General features: G+C 37.6%; 1 protein-coding gene and 1 long non-coding RNA gene across 9 annotated transcripts in view; one reads left to right on the forward strand and one right to left on the reverse strand.

Annotated features, from left to right (window-relative positions):
• Window positions 1-17033, forward strand: part of HEATR5A (HEAT repeat containing 5A) — a 112347-nt gene that overhangs the window by 89606 nt on the left and 5708 nt on the right. For 5 of the 7 annotated variants that reach the window (XM_077772708.1, XM_077772712.1, XM_077772711.1 and 2 more), the window contains 5 exons: window positions 1792-1919; window positions 3227-3374; window positions 4431-4703; window positions 6299-6523; window positions 11714-11868. In XM_077772708.1, the coding sequence (XP_077628834.1) occupies window positions 1792-1919; window positions 3227-3374; window positions 4431-4703; window positions 6299-6523; window positions 11714-11868 (929 nt within the window). The remainder of the gene's footprint in view (window positions 1-1791; window positions 1920-3226; window positions 3375-4430; window positions 4704-6298; window positions 6524-11713; window positions 11869-17033) is intronic. The other 2 variants (XM_077772710.1, XM_077772714.1) reach the window with 1 other exon arrangement.
• The window catches only part of LOC144238798 (uncharacterized), a 42529-nt gene continuing 35393 nt past the window's right edge, over window positions 9898-17033 (reverse strand). The window contains exons 5-6 of one of the 2 annotated variants that reach the window (XR_013337213.1): window positions 15192-15375; window positions 9898-10113 (exon numbers count right to left, since the gene is read on the reverse strand). This is a non-coding gene — a long non-coding RNA (uncharacterized LOC144238798). Of the gene's footprint in view, window positions 10114-15093; window positions 15376-17033 lie in introns of those variants that run through there. The other variant, XR_013337212.1, reaches the window with a different exon arrangement.

The following is a 17033-nucleotide window of genomic DNA, read 5'->3' on the forward strand; positions in this document are numbered from 1 at the left end:
TTCAAGAAAGTATACTCAGAGGTACAAAAGTGCAAGCAGATATTTAAGGTCCAAGATAAATGAGATTTTTAGATTATGAAATTTAATACATTCTCTGGCTTTTCTGGAACTTTATTTTTTTTGTAAAGTATTTATTTACTCTGAGAGAAAGAGGGCCCCCATGTGAGCAGGAGAGGGGCAGAGAGAGAGAGAGAGGCAGAGAGAGAATCCCAGGCACACTCTGCACTCACAGCACAGAACCCAACTCAGGGCTTGAACCCAACTCAGGGCTTGAACCCAGGAACTATGAGATCATGACCTGAGCTGAAATCAGGAGTCAGACGCTTAACCAACTGAGCCACCCCAGCATCCTAAGGAACTTCATTTTTAAAGTGAAATCATCTTTCTAAGATACAATGAGTGTCTAGAAAAATGAAAGAAATGTTTCGTATTTTACCTAGTTCTTAGAAAGCAATGCATTAGATCAATCATTACCTATAAAGAAATGATTGATTAAATGAAATATAAAGGTTACAAATATAAATGATTAAATAAAGTTTATGGTTCAGAGAACTCTTATTATTCCTTCTCAGGCCAGACATGATCAGATTTCCTGTATCCTTGGGTATATTAAAACTTTATTTCCAATCATCTTGAGACAAGAGCTTTTTAAAACCAAACTTATAAAATGAAGAATGGCAGTTAGTAGGAGTATAAGCTATGCAATTTAACCACTTCAGTTCAAATTATTTATGTACCCCATTGTAACTGACCTTGAGCAAATTAAATAACTTCAGCTCTATGTGTTCATCTCTCTATCAAAAAGAGTATTAGTAATAGTACCTTGGGTGCCCAGATGGGAGTAGAGCTTGAGACTCTTGATGTCAGAGTTTGAGTCCAAGGCCTATGTCAGGTATAGAGATTATTTAAAAATCTTAACAAAGAAAAATAGTACCTGCTTCCTCAGGTATTGTGAGAATGAAATGAAATGGTGTATGTAAAGATGCAGTGCCTACTCCATGATAATCACTCACTATATTTTAGTAAGGTTAAAGTTCTACAGCTACATGTTGGGGTACCTGGCTGGCTCAGTTGGTAGAGCATGCAGCTCTTGATCTTGAAGTCATGACTTCAAGATCCATAATGGATATGGGGGCATACTTTAAAAACAAAAACAAAAACAAAAAACTCTACACATTAAGTTTTTTGGCATCTTTGATCTGTTTCATCGCAACTATGCAGTAGTACACAAGCCTAATTAAGATTATTCTACATGTACATGTGGATAAAAACAACTAAAAGACCTACTTTATCACTTAATTGTTTCATCTTTTTTTTTTTTAACGTTTATTTATTTTTGAGACAGAGACAGAGCACGAGCTGGGGAGGGGCAGAGAGAGAGGGAGACACAGTATCCGAAACAGGCTCCGGGCGCTGAGCTGTCCGCACAGAGCCCAATGCGGGGCTCGAACCCACGGACCACGAGATCATGACCTGAGCTGAAGTCAGATGCCTAACTGACTGAGCCACCCAGGTGCCCCTCATCTTTTATTTTTTTTTAAAGTAGGCTCGTGCCCAGTGTGGAGCCCAGCATGGGGCTTGAACTCAAGACCTTGAGAACAAGAGTTGGATGCTTAACCGACTGAGCTACATAGGCACCCCTTAATTGTTTACTCTTAAATTCATTGTGGTTTGTTTATATTACCTTTTTGTTAAGCTTACTCGTATATCTTATCAAAATATAAAATGAATTCCTTAACTTCATAAGCCAAGAATCTAAAGAAGCCTCTTTTTGTTTTTGGTTTTCTACAGGAATCAGTGTGGAATTTCTGTGTTCCTTACGTTCAGATGCAACCATGGAAAGCATTACCGCTTGCTTACATGCATTACAGGCTCTTCTAGATGTTCCTTGGCCCAGATCTAAAATTGGCAGTGATCAGGTGATTTCTTGTTTTTTTGTTAGGCTTCTGTAGATTTCAAGGAACAGGAATAAAACATGTTCAGGTTACCACAGCAAACAGAAAATGAACGCAGAGAAGTAAAAAGAAAACTAAACTGCTGCACAGCTAGGTCTGAAAACTGGACAGCAATTATACTGAGCCAGGAGCAGTCATGCCTCTAACATCAGTTTCTGTCCCTGCTTCTGCACTGATTTCTGCTGTCACCACCTAACCACTCACTATAGCAGTTCTTGGGTCGCACTTTCAGCAATGATGATGAGAAGGTGCTATGTTTCAGTGTCCAGTATAGTAGCCACCAGTAACATGTGGCATTCCCTCTTTGTATTTTTCTGCTTTGATGCACCCTGTTCTTTGTATACATCTGTATCTTCTATTCCCTTTCCCTAAGAGAGAACCTACTTGGTTCATGTACTTAACGTCTGTTACAGAGTGTTCTCATTGCCTGAGTTCTCCTTCCTGGTTTTTAAAGAGACTACTGGCTAGCCTGTAGGTGGAGTCAGACACTAATACCTAACCCAGTTGTGACCATGATAATAGGACCGCTGTAAAAGTGTGGCATTTCCTTTAACTTATTTCGCAAGAGCAACTATGATTTTTCTCTTTATGTAGGCTGTAATTTAACCTATTAACACTGTTGTTTATTAGTTTTACATTGTTAATCAGCTTCCTACCTGACTTGGATTGTACTTGAATAAATTCTAAACTTTTTGTTCTTTTTCTGTATGTTAAAAGAAGTATAATAATGACAGATTTACTCGTTATTTTCAAAGATGAAGGAAAGCCACTAGAATAAGCACTAGAAAAGTGGAAAATCAGAATATTTGTCCAGTGTATTTTATTCTTTAGAGAGATAGCCATTGTGTGCTTATTAACTTATCACTTTTAAGTGTCCTTCTTCTCCATCCATCTCCTAGCATCCTTTGTTGCCATTACTAGAAAACCTCAGTACAGGTCTGGAAATCTAGATGGCAGCTCTTGAATTCTTTTAGTCACGTTTCTCATCTTTTTTTGGAAGTTTCCCTTACCATGTTCCTGTTTTAGGACCTGTGTAAAAATGATCTTTTGTCATAGTGCCGTATTCTGCAAGATTGGACAAAAACCAATCTGGAGTTGGTTTAAAGTGGAACAAGTATTACTTAACTTTATTGTACCTATACCTTTGTTTTTTTGTGAGCAATTTATTATATTCTCTTTTTGAATTTTTTCATGGCATTTAACACTGGTATTTTTAAAAAAGGAAGTATTTGATTTCGACTACAGTTTCCTCTAAATGTTTCCTATGATAGGACTTGGGCATTGAGTTGTTGAATGTACTACATCGAGTAATTCTGACCCGAGAATCACCTTCTGTTCAGTTGGCCTCACTTGAAGTGGTAAGACAGATTATCTGTGCAGCTCAAGAACATGTCAAGGAGAAAAGACGAAGTGCAGAAGGTGAGTGTTAACCCATAATGCCAAATTAATCATCTTATTATAATCAAATTAATCAGCATTGTTTTAAACCATTCTTATGTCTGTGTTGTTTTGATAATCTTTTGTGTGTATTACAAATGAAACCTCTCTAGGTATGGCTTTAAGTCCTTTTATTCACGTCTACATGTTAGTTTGGGTATTGTCAGTAGCCAAACTACTATTCCTCAGGAAAATGAGAATTTTAACAAAATCCTAGAAGGGAAGAAAGTATCCCTCATACTGAGTAAGTACTTACTTTATCTGTAAGTGTCTACCAATGTACACAGAAGTACTGACAATTTCTTTTTAAATGTTTATTTCTTTACTTTGGGAGAGAGTGTGTGAGATCACGAGCAGAGGAGGTCCAGAGAAAGAAGGAGAGAGAGAATCCCAGGCAGGTTCTGCACTTTAAGTGCAACACCCAACACAGGACTCAAGAACCGTGAGATCTCTACACCCAGCGTTTGGGCTCAAACTCACAACCCCAAGTTCAAGAGTCACTTGTTCTTCCTCTTGAGCCAGCCAGGTGCCCCATAACTAATGACAGGTTTTGTTTTTTTTTTTTTAACGACTTACTTTTTTGCAAAGTGATTAAATTGTTTATATATAAGTCTAATTTGGTATTGATGAGTTTATCATTTAATATTACATTTGACCACATAAAACAAGAAATCCATCTAACAGTGGATTTAAAACACAAGGACTTTTTCTGTCATCTAAAAGAAGCCCCAGAGTCAGGCAATTCTGGGCCAGTCGGCGCTGGAGCTAGACCTGTTATGTTCACATTCTTCACAGCAAGGTGTTAACCAGACAGTATTTTAAGGCTGAGAGGGTTACCAAGGGTTTCTTTGATCCTCTGCAATAAGAAGTCATAATAACGACAACTCCTTTTACCTCTATAACTTTCTCTTTTGGTCTTTAACACCCAAGACTTTAGCCATTTAAATGTTTTACCTACAGCAGAAATGAAATTGCCATCAACCAAAAGCAAAGCACACACAAAGTAATTATTCAACACTTATTTTTTCTGTGTTTTAGTTGATGACGGGGCTGCTGAAAAGGAAACGCTGCCAGAGTTTGGAGAGGGAAAGGACACAGGAGGACTTGTGCCTGGGAAATCTTTGGTTTTTGCAACCCTGGAATTGTGTGTATGCATTCTAGTTAGGCAGCTTCCAGAACTAAATCCTAAATTGACAGGTAGCCCTGGAGTCAAAGCTACCAAGCCACAGGTGCTATCAGAAGATGGAAGCAGATTGGTGACAGCGGCATTAGTTATCCTCTCCGAACTCCCTGCAGTGTGCTCTCCTGAAGGTATGCTGTGGGATGTGATGCTCTTCTTGACTTGGAAAGAGAGAAGTGGTTTTAATAAATAAAGGAGATAATGGTCTCCAATTCTTTTCTCATTAAACTAATGCCCACCCAGAGTTTTGGTGGGTAATGTTTTTAATCCTCTAAGATTAACGTTGCAATCTCGTAATTTGTTTTACTAAAAGGGTGAAGGTAAATATAGAGATAACATGTACTATAGACAGGTAATGTTCTTTGGTTGACAGTATTTTTAACCTGTGAGTGGCAATGATTAGCCCTTGGGCTTGTTTTTTTGTTTGTTTTTTTGTTTCTTTTTTGTTTGTTTGTTTTTGGTAAAAAGTACTTAACAGACTTTCCATATCTCAGAAATGCCAGAAATTTGTAATCAGTTTAGAACATACTTTTAATGTAGTATTTAAGGCCCCATAGAGCTCTGCTGAGTCACTGCCTCTTCCTGATTCCTTCGTGCCCATCCCTATTGTGCTATTGTCCATGGTGTTACTTGATCTGAAGAGTCCCATCCCTTCCCTCCTTTTTTATCATTTGCCTTCCTTTGTAGTTCATATCCAGGCCTATGTCACCTGTAAGTGCTTCCCTAAAAACTCCAGCTCATAATGAGTTTTGCATTTTCATATGTGTATATGTGTGTATAATGCTGCTTCTATATGTAGATAGGTTTTATGCATCATATAGAGCCATTATCTATAATTGGTTATTACATATAAAGAAGATAAACTTCTATACAAACAAATATGTCTTGTTTCCAATGAAATACTGTATCCTTCAGGAAATTTAGTATAATTGGCACTCAGTGCTTAATAGATTTCTTAATTAGTAAGCATTTTTTTCTTACACATATCTTGACCACTTATGTGCTGTCTTATTTTTAACATGATTTTCAGCTTCATTTTGAATTAAAACCTATATTCCTTATTCTCAGACACTGCCTTACACCAAGAGTGGCAGAAAAAGTGACTAGCAGAAGATAGGGGATAAAAATACACCATAAGAGGGCTGTTGAGTAGCCTCTGGAAACATAAAATTCACCGTTTTAGTTTTAATCTCCTTCATTTTAAACATAACTATTTAAATATTAGTGACCATTAAATTTTTAATAATTTGTACTGAGTTGATTGCTACAAATTTCTTTAAAAAAAGAGTTTAAAATAAATTCAGCTGGATAGTAGTGGTGGTTGCGCAACATTGTGAATGTACTTAATGCCACTGAATTGTACACTTTAAAATGGTTAAAATTATAAATTTTATGTTGTCTATATTTTATCACACTAAAAAATAAATAAAAATAAATTTGCCATTTGTCAGCCACCAAGAAAAACAGCAAAAGATGATGAGACTGTGATACAATTTAAATAACATTTTCAATTATAACCAAAATGTAATCCAGTCTTAAAAATCTTAACACTACCTAAGTTAATCTTAACAGTTCTAATCCTTTATGGAAAATGTCTTAAAGCCTAGAAATCTTTGTGCCTTACTCATTGACTATTTCTTTTTAGGAACTATATATATATATATATATATATATATGTATGTATGTATACTGAAACACAAAGTGTCTTTAAAAATGTATCTTACAGGAAGCATCTCAGTTCTCCCTACCATATTGTACCTTACAATTGGGGTCCTCAGAGAAACTGCTGTGAAGTTACCTGGGGGCCAGCTATCTCCAACTGTTGCAGCTGCCTTGCAGGCTCTGAAAGGAATATTGTCTTCTCCCATGGCCAGAGCAGAAAAGAGTCACACTGCTTGGACTGATCTTCTCCGTAGTGCTTTAACAACAGTACTTGACTGTTGGGATCCAGGTAATTAAGGCTGTTGGGAAGCAGTTGTTCAGCTTGTTTTAAAAAGCAAGTGGAATGGTATATTCACTACATATGTGTTTAGAGATTATGTATAAGTAGATAGAAACATCTGTGTTCTCATTTTAGTATCTTTACTCTTTAATGCGGTTAAATGACTGGCCTCCTGTATATTAAGTTGATAGTGAGAGACCTTAAAATGTAATATTAATTTACAAATACAGTGTGATCCATAACTAGGTGGCGAAAGTGTGTAAATTACACATTGTAAATCTAAAATAAGACTGATCAGGCTTATATCCTCATTCCATTATTTACTGGCTCTCTGACTAGCCAAGTTACCCAACTTCTCTGAGCCTTAGTTTTCTTATTAACAGAATAAGGGTATTGTGTTGCAGGAAATTGTTAGAGTGGTAACATAATACATGGAAAGCGTCTTGCTTATTATCTGACATATATCAATAAATGATAAGTAGTATTATGTTCAGTATCTATAAAATTTGTCTTACTCTTGTTATTATTGTGTAGTTTTTGTATTCAGCATGATGCCATGGTGATTGTAAAGTCCTTAGACATATTACATATTGTCCCTGCCTTCCTTGTTCTGTTAATAAAATGTCACAATTCACCATAGTCTATTTCATATGTTATAAAAGTATCAGTTGAACTGAGCATTTATTGACCACCTACTTTGTGCCCAAAGTTGGGAGTTGCGTGGAGTCTAGTTCCTATAAATTGTCATTTGGTTAACATGTATGATTAATAGCATAAAATACTCCTTGAAGGCAACAGTAATATCTTAATTATCACTGCATTTCTAAGTAGAGTAAAAAAAGAGACTAATAAAAACTTAGACTAATCAGCCCTGTTTGAGTAAATCAGGCAGAGTGTAACAGGTAGGGTTTTCTGGAAGCTCAGGCTGAGATGGAGTTTGGGAAGCAAAACGTTTATTAAGGAACAACATCTGTAGGTAGTTGTGAAAGGAGTAAGGAAAGGTATCATTGGGCAAAGAAGAAGTCAGACTCCAGTGCAAGCCCCTGACAAAGCTCAACAAATTTGCCAGGAGCTCTACAGGTTGCCTGCCTATCTGAGCATCTCACATAGGACAGAAATGGCCTCTACTTTATCCTCAGATGTGGGCTACCCCAGGAAAGGTGTGAACTCAGTCAAAGCAACTCAAGCTTGAGGCCAACCCTGAAGGAGCTAGATCACCATAATCCCCATGGCTGGGCAGCATCTTCCCCCATGAAGGGGATCTCATGGTACACCTGTATATCTATCTACTAAGAGACTTCTCAGAAGAGCCAATTTCTTTTTTTTTTTCTTAAATATCTTATTGTCAAGTTGGTTTCTATATAATACCGAGTGCTCATCCCAACAAGTGCCCTCCTCCATGTCCATCACCCCCCTTCCCCTTGCCCCCACCCCCAGCAGCCCTCAGTTTGTTCTCAACTTTCAAGAGTCTTTCATGGTTTGCCTCCCTCCCTCTCCCCAACTATTTTTCCNCTTTGCAACTATCTTTTCCCATTCCGGCAGTTGCCTATTAGCTTTATGGATTGTTTCTTTGCCATGTAGAAACTTGTATCTTGATGAGGTCTCAACAGTTCATTTTTGCTCTTGATTCCTTGCCTTTGGGGCTGTGTCAAGTAAGAAATTGCTGCAGTTGAGGTTAAGGAGGTTGTTTCCTGCTTTCTCCTATAGGGTTTTGACGGTTTCCTGTCTCATATTCAAGTCTTTTATCCATTTTGAGTTTATTTTTGTGTATGGTGTGAGAAAATGATCTAGTTTCATTCTTCTGCATGTTGCTGTCCAGTTCTCCCACCACCATCTGTTAAAGAAAAGTCAATTTCTTACAGGATTAGGAAGCATTTTCCACATGGACATCGTAGAAACAGGTTCTAGGCACAACATTTTGATGTATAGAACTAAATAGTATGGTATGTTTGGGGACAGCATGTATAGAGTAATGTAAGAATGTGGGGTTAGGGAAAAAGAGGAGGGTGAGGAATAGTGATTAGTAAAGAGATGAGGCTGAATGGAACATGGGGCTGGTTTTATGGAGGGTTTGCATGGTTTGTAATTTGGACTGCTTTGAATATGCATGTAGAATCCTTAAGAAGGAGAGTAAAGTGATAGGATTTGCATTTCTGAAAAATCACTGTGGCAGCTATAGAAAAGAAAGCATGATTCTTGGATAAAGAGTAGAATAATGAAAATGAAATATTAAGCATGTATTAACAGAGTTTACTGATAATTTGGTTTAGGAATTGAAAGGGTAGGTTGACTGAGCATTAACAGAAATTGCAAAGTGAACATTTTCAAGGGAATGTAGTGAATTGAGTTTGAAATGCCTACAGGATAATCCAGTGAAGCAAAATATATAGAGGTGTGGAGTTCGAGAAGGTTATCTGAACTAGAGATGATTTAGACTACATGTATTTCATTTGAGAGTTGTCAGTGCAGCCTATGGAATGGATAAAATCACCCAAATTGAGTTTATGGAGCAAGATGAGAAGAGATTCAGGAGAGAATGCAGTGAGAAAAGCCAGAGTAAAGAGTTTAATGGTGAGAGAGTTGTCAACAGCATAAATCCGGTGTGAATGGGAGGTAAGAAAAAGGGAAGAATCAAGTATAGATTTCTCTTGACAAGAAAAAGAGAAGGCTGAAGAAAAATACAGGATCAAGGAATTTTTAAGATGAGACTCTAGCATGAATTTGTGCATAGGTGGGGGAAAAAGGAAGGTAGAGATAGGATTGGAATTAGAAATATTAGGGAAGGAAGAAATGTTCCTTTCTAAGGAAGAAGAAATCAAATTCATAGCACATTTAGAAGGATTAACCTCTGCCAATATGAGGAAAGAAAGAGAGGTTTAGATAGGAAGTAATAGGTGTAATTTTTATGTTGAGAGTTACAATGAGCTTGCCTCTTTTTTTTTTTTTAATATTTTTTAATTTATTTCTAGGAGAGAGAGAGACAGTGTGAGCGGGGGAGGGTCAGAGAGAGAGGGAGACACAGACTCCGAAATAGGCTCCAGGCCTTGAGCTGGCAGTCAGCACAGAGCCCGACGCGGGGCTGGAACCCACGAACCGCGAGATCATGACCTAAGCAAAAGTCGGACGCTTAACCGACTAAGCCACCCAGGCACCCCGAGCTTGCCTCTTTCATCTCACACACACAAACACATGTGCGTGCGCGCACACGCACACACACGGCTTTTTGTTTTTATCAGAGAATGCGGTTAGGACCATGAGAATTTAGACTATATACTGAGAGAAATTAAAGCAGGAGTTGATGGTCACAGGTTAACTCCTTTCTGTGTAAGGAATTGCCCAAAAACTATAGTGGCTTAGAACAACAAACATTTATTATCTGATAATTTACAGGTCAGGAAATTTGGAGCAGCATGGGGGGTGGGTCTCTCTCTGTTAAGATGTTGGCCAAGGCTGTAGCTAGAGGATCCATTTCCAAGATGACTCACTCACGGCTGCTGGAGAGAGTCTTCAGCCTCTTGCTGGCTATTAGCTTGAAGCCTCACTTCCGTAACACAAAGGCCTCTCCGTGGGGCTACTGCTGAGGGAATCTTGTATTTATCCTAGGTAAAAGAGGATGAGAATAAGGGAATTTGGGCAGGGGTGGGGGAATAAAGGAACTTAGAGGAAATGGGAAGAGGAACCCAGTAGAACTTTTTCTTACTGAAAATGAAAAGACATTTTTACCAAACAGACTAGTTTACTCCTGTTGAAACTACTGTTGGAGTTTCAAGTTGCTATGAATGACTGAAAGTAACAGCTCTGTAGGAAGCAGTATAGCATCATGATTAACAGTATACTCTCTGGAATCAGACCTTCTGCCTTAATAATTGTGTAGCTTGGGCAAATGACTAACTTCTTTCTATTCCTCGGGCTCTCATCCATAAAATGGGAGAAATAAGTGTACCCACCTCATGGCGCTGTTGAGTGGATTAAACATTTAATATATATAAAGTACTTATAATAATAATGTTATAATTTTAAATGTTGACCCATGTACCTTTTTTACCTTAAGATTATTCAAATTATTTTTATAAAATAAATCCCAGTCATCCATAATATTTTGCTTTCATTGCTACCGTCTCTCAAGTGTCAGCTAAGATATAATCTCCTCAAGGAGATTTCTCTGACCACCCAAAGTAGCAACCCCTAGGTTGCTTTCTTTTATCTTTTAATGAATTTTTTATATTCGTGGACTTTGTGATGAGCTGAAATTAAATTCTTCATTTACTTCGTGGTATACAGTATATCTTCTCTGTAATTTGTATTCTCAGTGCCAAAAAGAGTGCTGGCACATAGTGAATGTTTCTTAATTATTGAATGAATGTTAGCAAAGCTATTGTCTCTATCTCTGTATATAATTTCTTCATAAGTATTATTCCATTCTTAACACAGTGAGTCGAATTTGTTACCCCTTTTCCTTTTCAAATAACAGTGAGTTTTCACAACAGGCTCATTAAAAGTATTGAATGAGAATATGAAAGTAAATATGAAGGGAAATGAAGGAAAATTACATTTACTAGGAAATTTCTTCAAATGAATGTGGCCCATGCAGTATTTTTAGGTTTTTCTCTATGTTAAGAAATAGTATATATAGCAAAGCACAAGGTAAGTAAACTTGACACTTGTGTTATGAAAATGCGAATACCTTATTGTTAACCAAGAAAAATCAGTTGTACATGCATTTCTCATCTGCTCCACAACAAAAATGATAATATAATAGCTAAAACATGTTGAGCATATGTGTAACATGCTATTCTAAATGCTTTACGTGAATAACTCAGTCCTCATAACTTTATAAATTTAAGTACTATTAATATTTCCACTTTACAAATGAGAAAATGAGAAATGGGGTTAAATATCCAAGGTCACACAACTAATAAATGTATATTCCTAGTAAATCTACACATGTATTTACAGATGTCTACCTGTGAAGAATATAATCACTTCGGTAAATTTTGGCTCTAGAATTACTTAAAATGCACATTTTTGAAACCTACCTTTTTCAGGATTCTTAAAATCAGTCCATCAGTGTTTATTGTCTATAACTGTTGTGTACACAAAAGAAATTGTTGCTGTCAAACTAGATACATCTTCACACAGATATATAAAACAATAAATATGGCAATATTAGGATGTTTCTGATATATCATTTCTCTTTAGTAGATGGAACACATCAAGAACTTGATGAAATCAGTCTCCTTACTGCTATCACAGTATTTATTTTGTCTACCAGTCCAGAAGTTACTACCATCCCATGCCTCCAGAAGCGCTGTATTGAGAAATTTAAGGCTACTCTTGAGATAAAAGATCCTGTGGTAAGTCTTCTTAGCAGAAAGGTGTTTGTAATAGGAATATGTCTAGGCTTTTGCAGAACTGTCTTTGTGATTTTGTTGGCTCCAACAAGAAGTACCAGGCTAATTTTTTTATTTTTAGGTGTGAAGTAATTCTTTATTCTTGGGGTGACAAAGCCAAATAATAATGGTCTTATTATTTGGCACTAAGGATAGATCGTAGTTGAAGAAAGATAAAGGAAATGTTTTTTTAAAAAATTAATTTGAAATAGAGGCATCTTAAAGTTGATACAGCTTTAGAAGTTACAAGGGACATTTAGTAAGATACTTTGTAGCTTATTATAGTAGAATTCCTAAAAAAGAAAGACTTCACATACCTTCAAGAATATGAAGTATTCTTTTTGGTTTTTTTTGATGTTTTATTTTTGAGAGAGAGATAGAGATAGCATGAGCAGGGGAGGGTCAGAGAGAGAGGGAGATACAGAATCTTAAGCAGGCTCCAGGCTCTGAGCTAGCTGTCAGCACAGAGCCCGACGCAGGGCTCGAACCCATGAACCATGAGATCGTGACCTGAGCCGAAGTCGGATGCTTAACCGACTGCGCCACCCAGGTGCCCCTGAAGTATTTTTTATATGAATTATCGGACCCTCTCCAAAACAGGACACACAGATTAATCTCATTCCTTTATGACCCCTTCTTCATTTGCTAAATTAACTTCCTATTCCTTTATGTACTGCAAAATGGGTCTGTGGCACAATTTCATAAACTCCTGAAATATAAGAACCAGATTTTCTCAGGAAAAAATAATCATTCAAATACAATCACAATGAATTGGTTAAAGTATGATTTACCTGTTTGATATATACTTCTATTTTTATATAATTTTTTTAATGTTTATTCATTTTTGAGAGAGGGAGACAGAGCATGAGTGGGGGAGGAGCAGAGAGAGAAGGAGACACAGAATCCACAGCAGGCTCCAGGCTCTGAGCTGTCAGCACAGAGCCCAGCAGCAGGCTTGAACTCAAAACACTGTGAGATCCTGACCTGAGCCGAAGTTGGTCACTTAACTGACTGAGCCACCCAGGTGCCCCAATGTATAGTCATCTTTTGTTCTGTCCTGTTTGTTGCTCTCAGCTTCATAGGCGCTTTATGTAGTAATCTCAAAGGGTGGTTCTGCTGTGTGTTGGCAGAAAGTAAATATGGTCCAGACATGGTTCCTTAAAACTTTAAGATCATTCCATTTGAACATTTAGATATATGTGACTTTTATTTAGAATGTTTTCTGAAATCCCCAAAATAGTTGTCAAATTTGTGTCTATGTTTGGTTCTGGGTTTTTTTCTACATCAAAGAGGGTATATGAGAAGGAAATTGGGAAGTAGAGATAAAACGAAAAGTTAACCACTCATAGTTATGCTATCCTAGCTAACCCATATGCCTTTCTTCTCACTCCAAACTGTCATAGCCATTGTTAGCATGCAAATTTGAATACCTATGTTAAAAAACAAAATCCAGCTGAATAAATTTTAAAGATCTTACTGTTTTATTCAACATTTCATAAATTGGGCAGCATCCCATTTGGCAGATAGAAAAGAGCTCTGAAGAGCTGTTCAAAATGAAAGACTTATAAATAGAAAGAGACAGGACAGAGAGGTTACCAGCAAAGTATGGATTGCTTCACCTTCCTTTGGGAGACATCAGGTGTCTGGCATGCAGATTACCTCACTAGTGCTGACCAGGTAATTCCAGATTGACTGTAACTCAGTTAGGTATTAAGTCTTGGTTTGGTCACATGGGCTTTAGCACAAGTGACTCCATTTTGGGCCTGTTGTCTCTCTCTCTATTTATTTATTTTTTGTTAACAATCTTCCCCCTTTTGATCATACTCTCAGCTTAACTGAGAGATGTGATCAAAATTGAAAGCATTAGCACCCCTTCCAACTACCAATGAAGTTCTTGCATGTTTTGCTGATCCTCTGTGTGGTATTCACAAGTCATAACTTCAGATTCACATATTTTTTAAATGTTTTTATTTATTTTTGAGAGAGAGACAGAGACAGAGCACTAGCAGGGGAGGGGCAGAGAGAGGGAGGCACAGAATCCAAACGAAGCAGGCTCCAGGCTCTGAGCTGTCAGCACAGAGCCCGAGGTGGGACTCAAAGCCAAGAATGTGAGATCATGACCTGAGCCAAAGTCAGAGGCTTAACTGACTGAGCCACCCAGGTGCCCCAAGCCTAATCAGTTTAACAGCTTTGTTTTTATAAGGAACAAGAACACTTTTATAATTTTCTAAGAGCCATATGAAGAATCCCAAAGTTGGTTCCAGGTCAAAAAGATTTCACTTAGAATTAGATTTGGGAGAAGTCTGCCAATAATATCGAAAGGTTTTAAAACATTTGGTCAAATAGTAGGACTATATTTGACTGTGAAACATTACTTGGTTATCCATTTAACCAGAGGGACAATTAAAAATTTCACAGTCAATACAGAAAGTTACATACTTGTCTTTAAAAAAAAGTTCTTTTCCTAGAAAAGATGAAGTTTTCCTAAGTAATCAAAGACTTGATAAAGACTGTATGAAACACAGGGAATTATTTTGATAAAATGTAGAATCTTTGTTTTCTAAGCAGATTATTTTAAAAGGCAAAGAAAAACCTTTATAATCTCTTATCAAGAGCAGACCAATAATCCAAGAAAACTGTGTTCTTTTAACAGAAAAACAAATTCTCATTTTGTACCTGTGTAGTTTTAATATTAAAACTCATTTTTTAATTTTATTTAAACAAATTTATTCCAGTCTTACGCAGTTTGACCATGCATAAATTCCTTTCCCAAAATCCCTTATCACCAACCTTCTATAACTTTCTTTCGTACCTTTGGATTTTATTCTGTTTTTCCTTTTTCCCATTTGGAAATAACCGGCCTAACTTGAGGAAAAAATTTCTTTCTTTTCCATCAACAAAATTGCATCTGCATTTCTCATGCTTTCTTTTCCTCTCCTGAAAACACACATCCTACTTTCCTGTATAAAAAAAATGGTTCTATTATCGATGGATGCATCATAGCCACTAACTGAGGAAACAGACGGTTAAGCCCTGGTGAACTGCCTCAGTAAAATGCTCCATTCCTAGGAATCCCGAGGGGGTTGGACACAGTGAAAGCATAGCTCCTGTCTGGGTTTGCCAACACAGTTACCAAACAAATTCAGATAAACTAGTCGCCAGAGAAGCCAGTCACTCAAGAGACAAGGGTTTGGAAAAGAGAAAGGCAGAACTTTATTTTGGGTGCTGGCAGCCAGGGGAGGTGACTCAAGCCTTAACAACTACCCCTCATTCAGCAAAATGGATACCTGGAGCCTTATAGGGAAAGAACCAGGAGATACGTCCAAGAGGCAGCACGTGATCATGGGTAAGGGTATATGTTCTGCAAGGAAGGGACTGGAATGTGCTCTTCTAGGCTTCCGTTGCTATCAGGGCTTTTCTGGCCTGGCAGTTGAAGTATTCAGATCATTGCAAAATGTCTTCCATCAGTGCCTCAAGAAAGTTCAAAAAGAAATAAGAACAATGGGTTTCAGTTAGCATACAAGTTAAGCAATCTTGTCTATTTCTGGTCTTAACTACTGGGGCCTTTAGAGGGGTTGCTGCCAATTATTTCTAGTAGTTTAATTACATATATGAAAATTTTAACCCTTTGAAACCTTAATTTTTAATGGAAAACTAAATAACTATGAATCATTACACCAACAGTTTTGAGATTGACAAATTTATGAATACATTTTGTAAGTTCTCAAAAGATACTCTTTCTCATAATAAATTTTTCAGTGGGGATCCAAACATTTGGATTTTTAAAATATTTATTTATTTATTTTGAGATAGAGACAGAGCACAAGCAGGGAAGAAGGGGAGAGAGAGAGAGAGAGGAAGGGAGGGAGGGAGAATTCCAAGCAGGCTCCATGCTGCCAGCGCAGAGCCCAATGCAGAGCTTGAACCCACAAACCATGACATCATGACCTGCGTCGAAACCAAGAGTCAGATGCTTAACCGACTGAGCCACCCAGGTACCCTGGGAACCAAACATGTTTACTAAAAGACCAACCTATCTTAAGTTTGTTTGTAATAAACAAAAAATAGATAAACCTATGTTTAGTAATTAATGTTTCAGTTTTTTATTTATTTGGAAATGATCTAAATAGATATTCAGGGATACTTCTTTCAACTTAGTATAATTTATAAGGTTTCAAGTTATCAAAAAGATTTTTAGAAACTATTTTTAGGTAGACAGACTGATGCAGGCAGGCCAGATCCGATAACCCAGAGGAGTGCCACAAGGCCTGCAAAGAGGGTTCTTGGCTTTGCACAGGATGGAAATAAAACCACAAGCCAAAAGGAAGTAAGAGAATTTATTGAAGACAGAGCTGATACAGACCGTCTGGGAGACTCAGAAAGAAAAAGGAGCATGAGTCTCATCTTCTCTAGGAAGTCTGGAGTTTTATTGAGGATGGTGGCCTGGTGTATATGCCCTCAGGCATCCAGAAACTGGTCAAACAAGGATTGAGTGCTCTGGTATCTTAAATAAGTTCCTTATGCCCTGGAGCCTAGGGTCTGGGCGTCAGGGTGTTTAGAATCAGTAAACATGGAGAACTGATAGCCCTGCCTGGTCACTCCTTAGATATTCTCTAGCAAACAACTTTCATTTAAAATTTTAGCCATGAGATGTGTATGATAATGCAAAACTCACTAGTTGATTAAAGAGCAGTTGAATCCAGGGGGTACCTGGGTGGTTTAGTCAGTTAAGCATCCGACTTCGGCTCAGGTTGTGATCTCCACAGTTCCTGCATCCAAGCCCCGCAGTGGGCCCTGTGGTGACAGCTCAGAGCCTGGTGCCTGCTTTGGATTCTGTATCTCCCTCTGACTCTGCCCCCCCTCCTCTGCTCACATGCTTGTGCTCCCTTGCTCGCTCGCTCACGCTCTCACTCTCTCTCTCTCTCTCCCCCCCTCTCACCCTCTCTCTCTGCCTCTTCCTCTCTCTCAAAACTAAATAAACATTAAAAAAAAAAAAAGCAGTTGGATCCAGATTATGTTTCTGCCAGCCAAGATAAGGTTATCTGCTCAAATGGCCAAACCTTTCTTTACTAATATTTGTAGAAAAGACATTTAAGATTTGTCTTGACAGTTAATCTTAATGGACGTTG

This window comes from Crocuta crocuta, unplaced genomic scaffold (assembly GCF_008692635.1).
Source record: "Crocuta crocuta isolate KB4526 unplaced genomic scaffold, BGI_CrCroc_1.0 scaffold116, whole genome shotgun sequence".
Taxonomy (NCBI): Eukaryota; Metazoa; Chordata; class Mammalia; order Carnivora; family Hyaenidae; genus Crocuta; species Crocuta crocuta.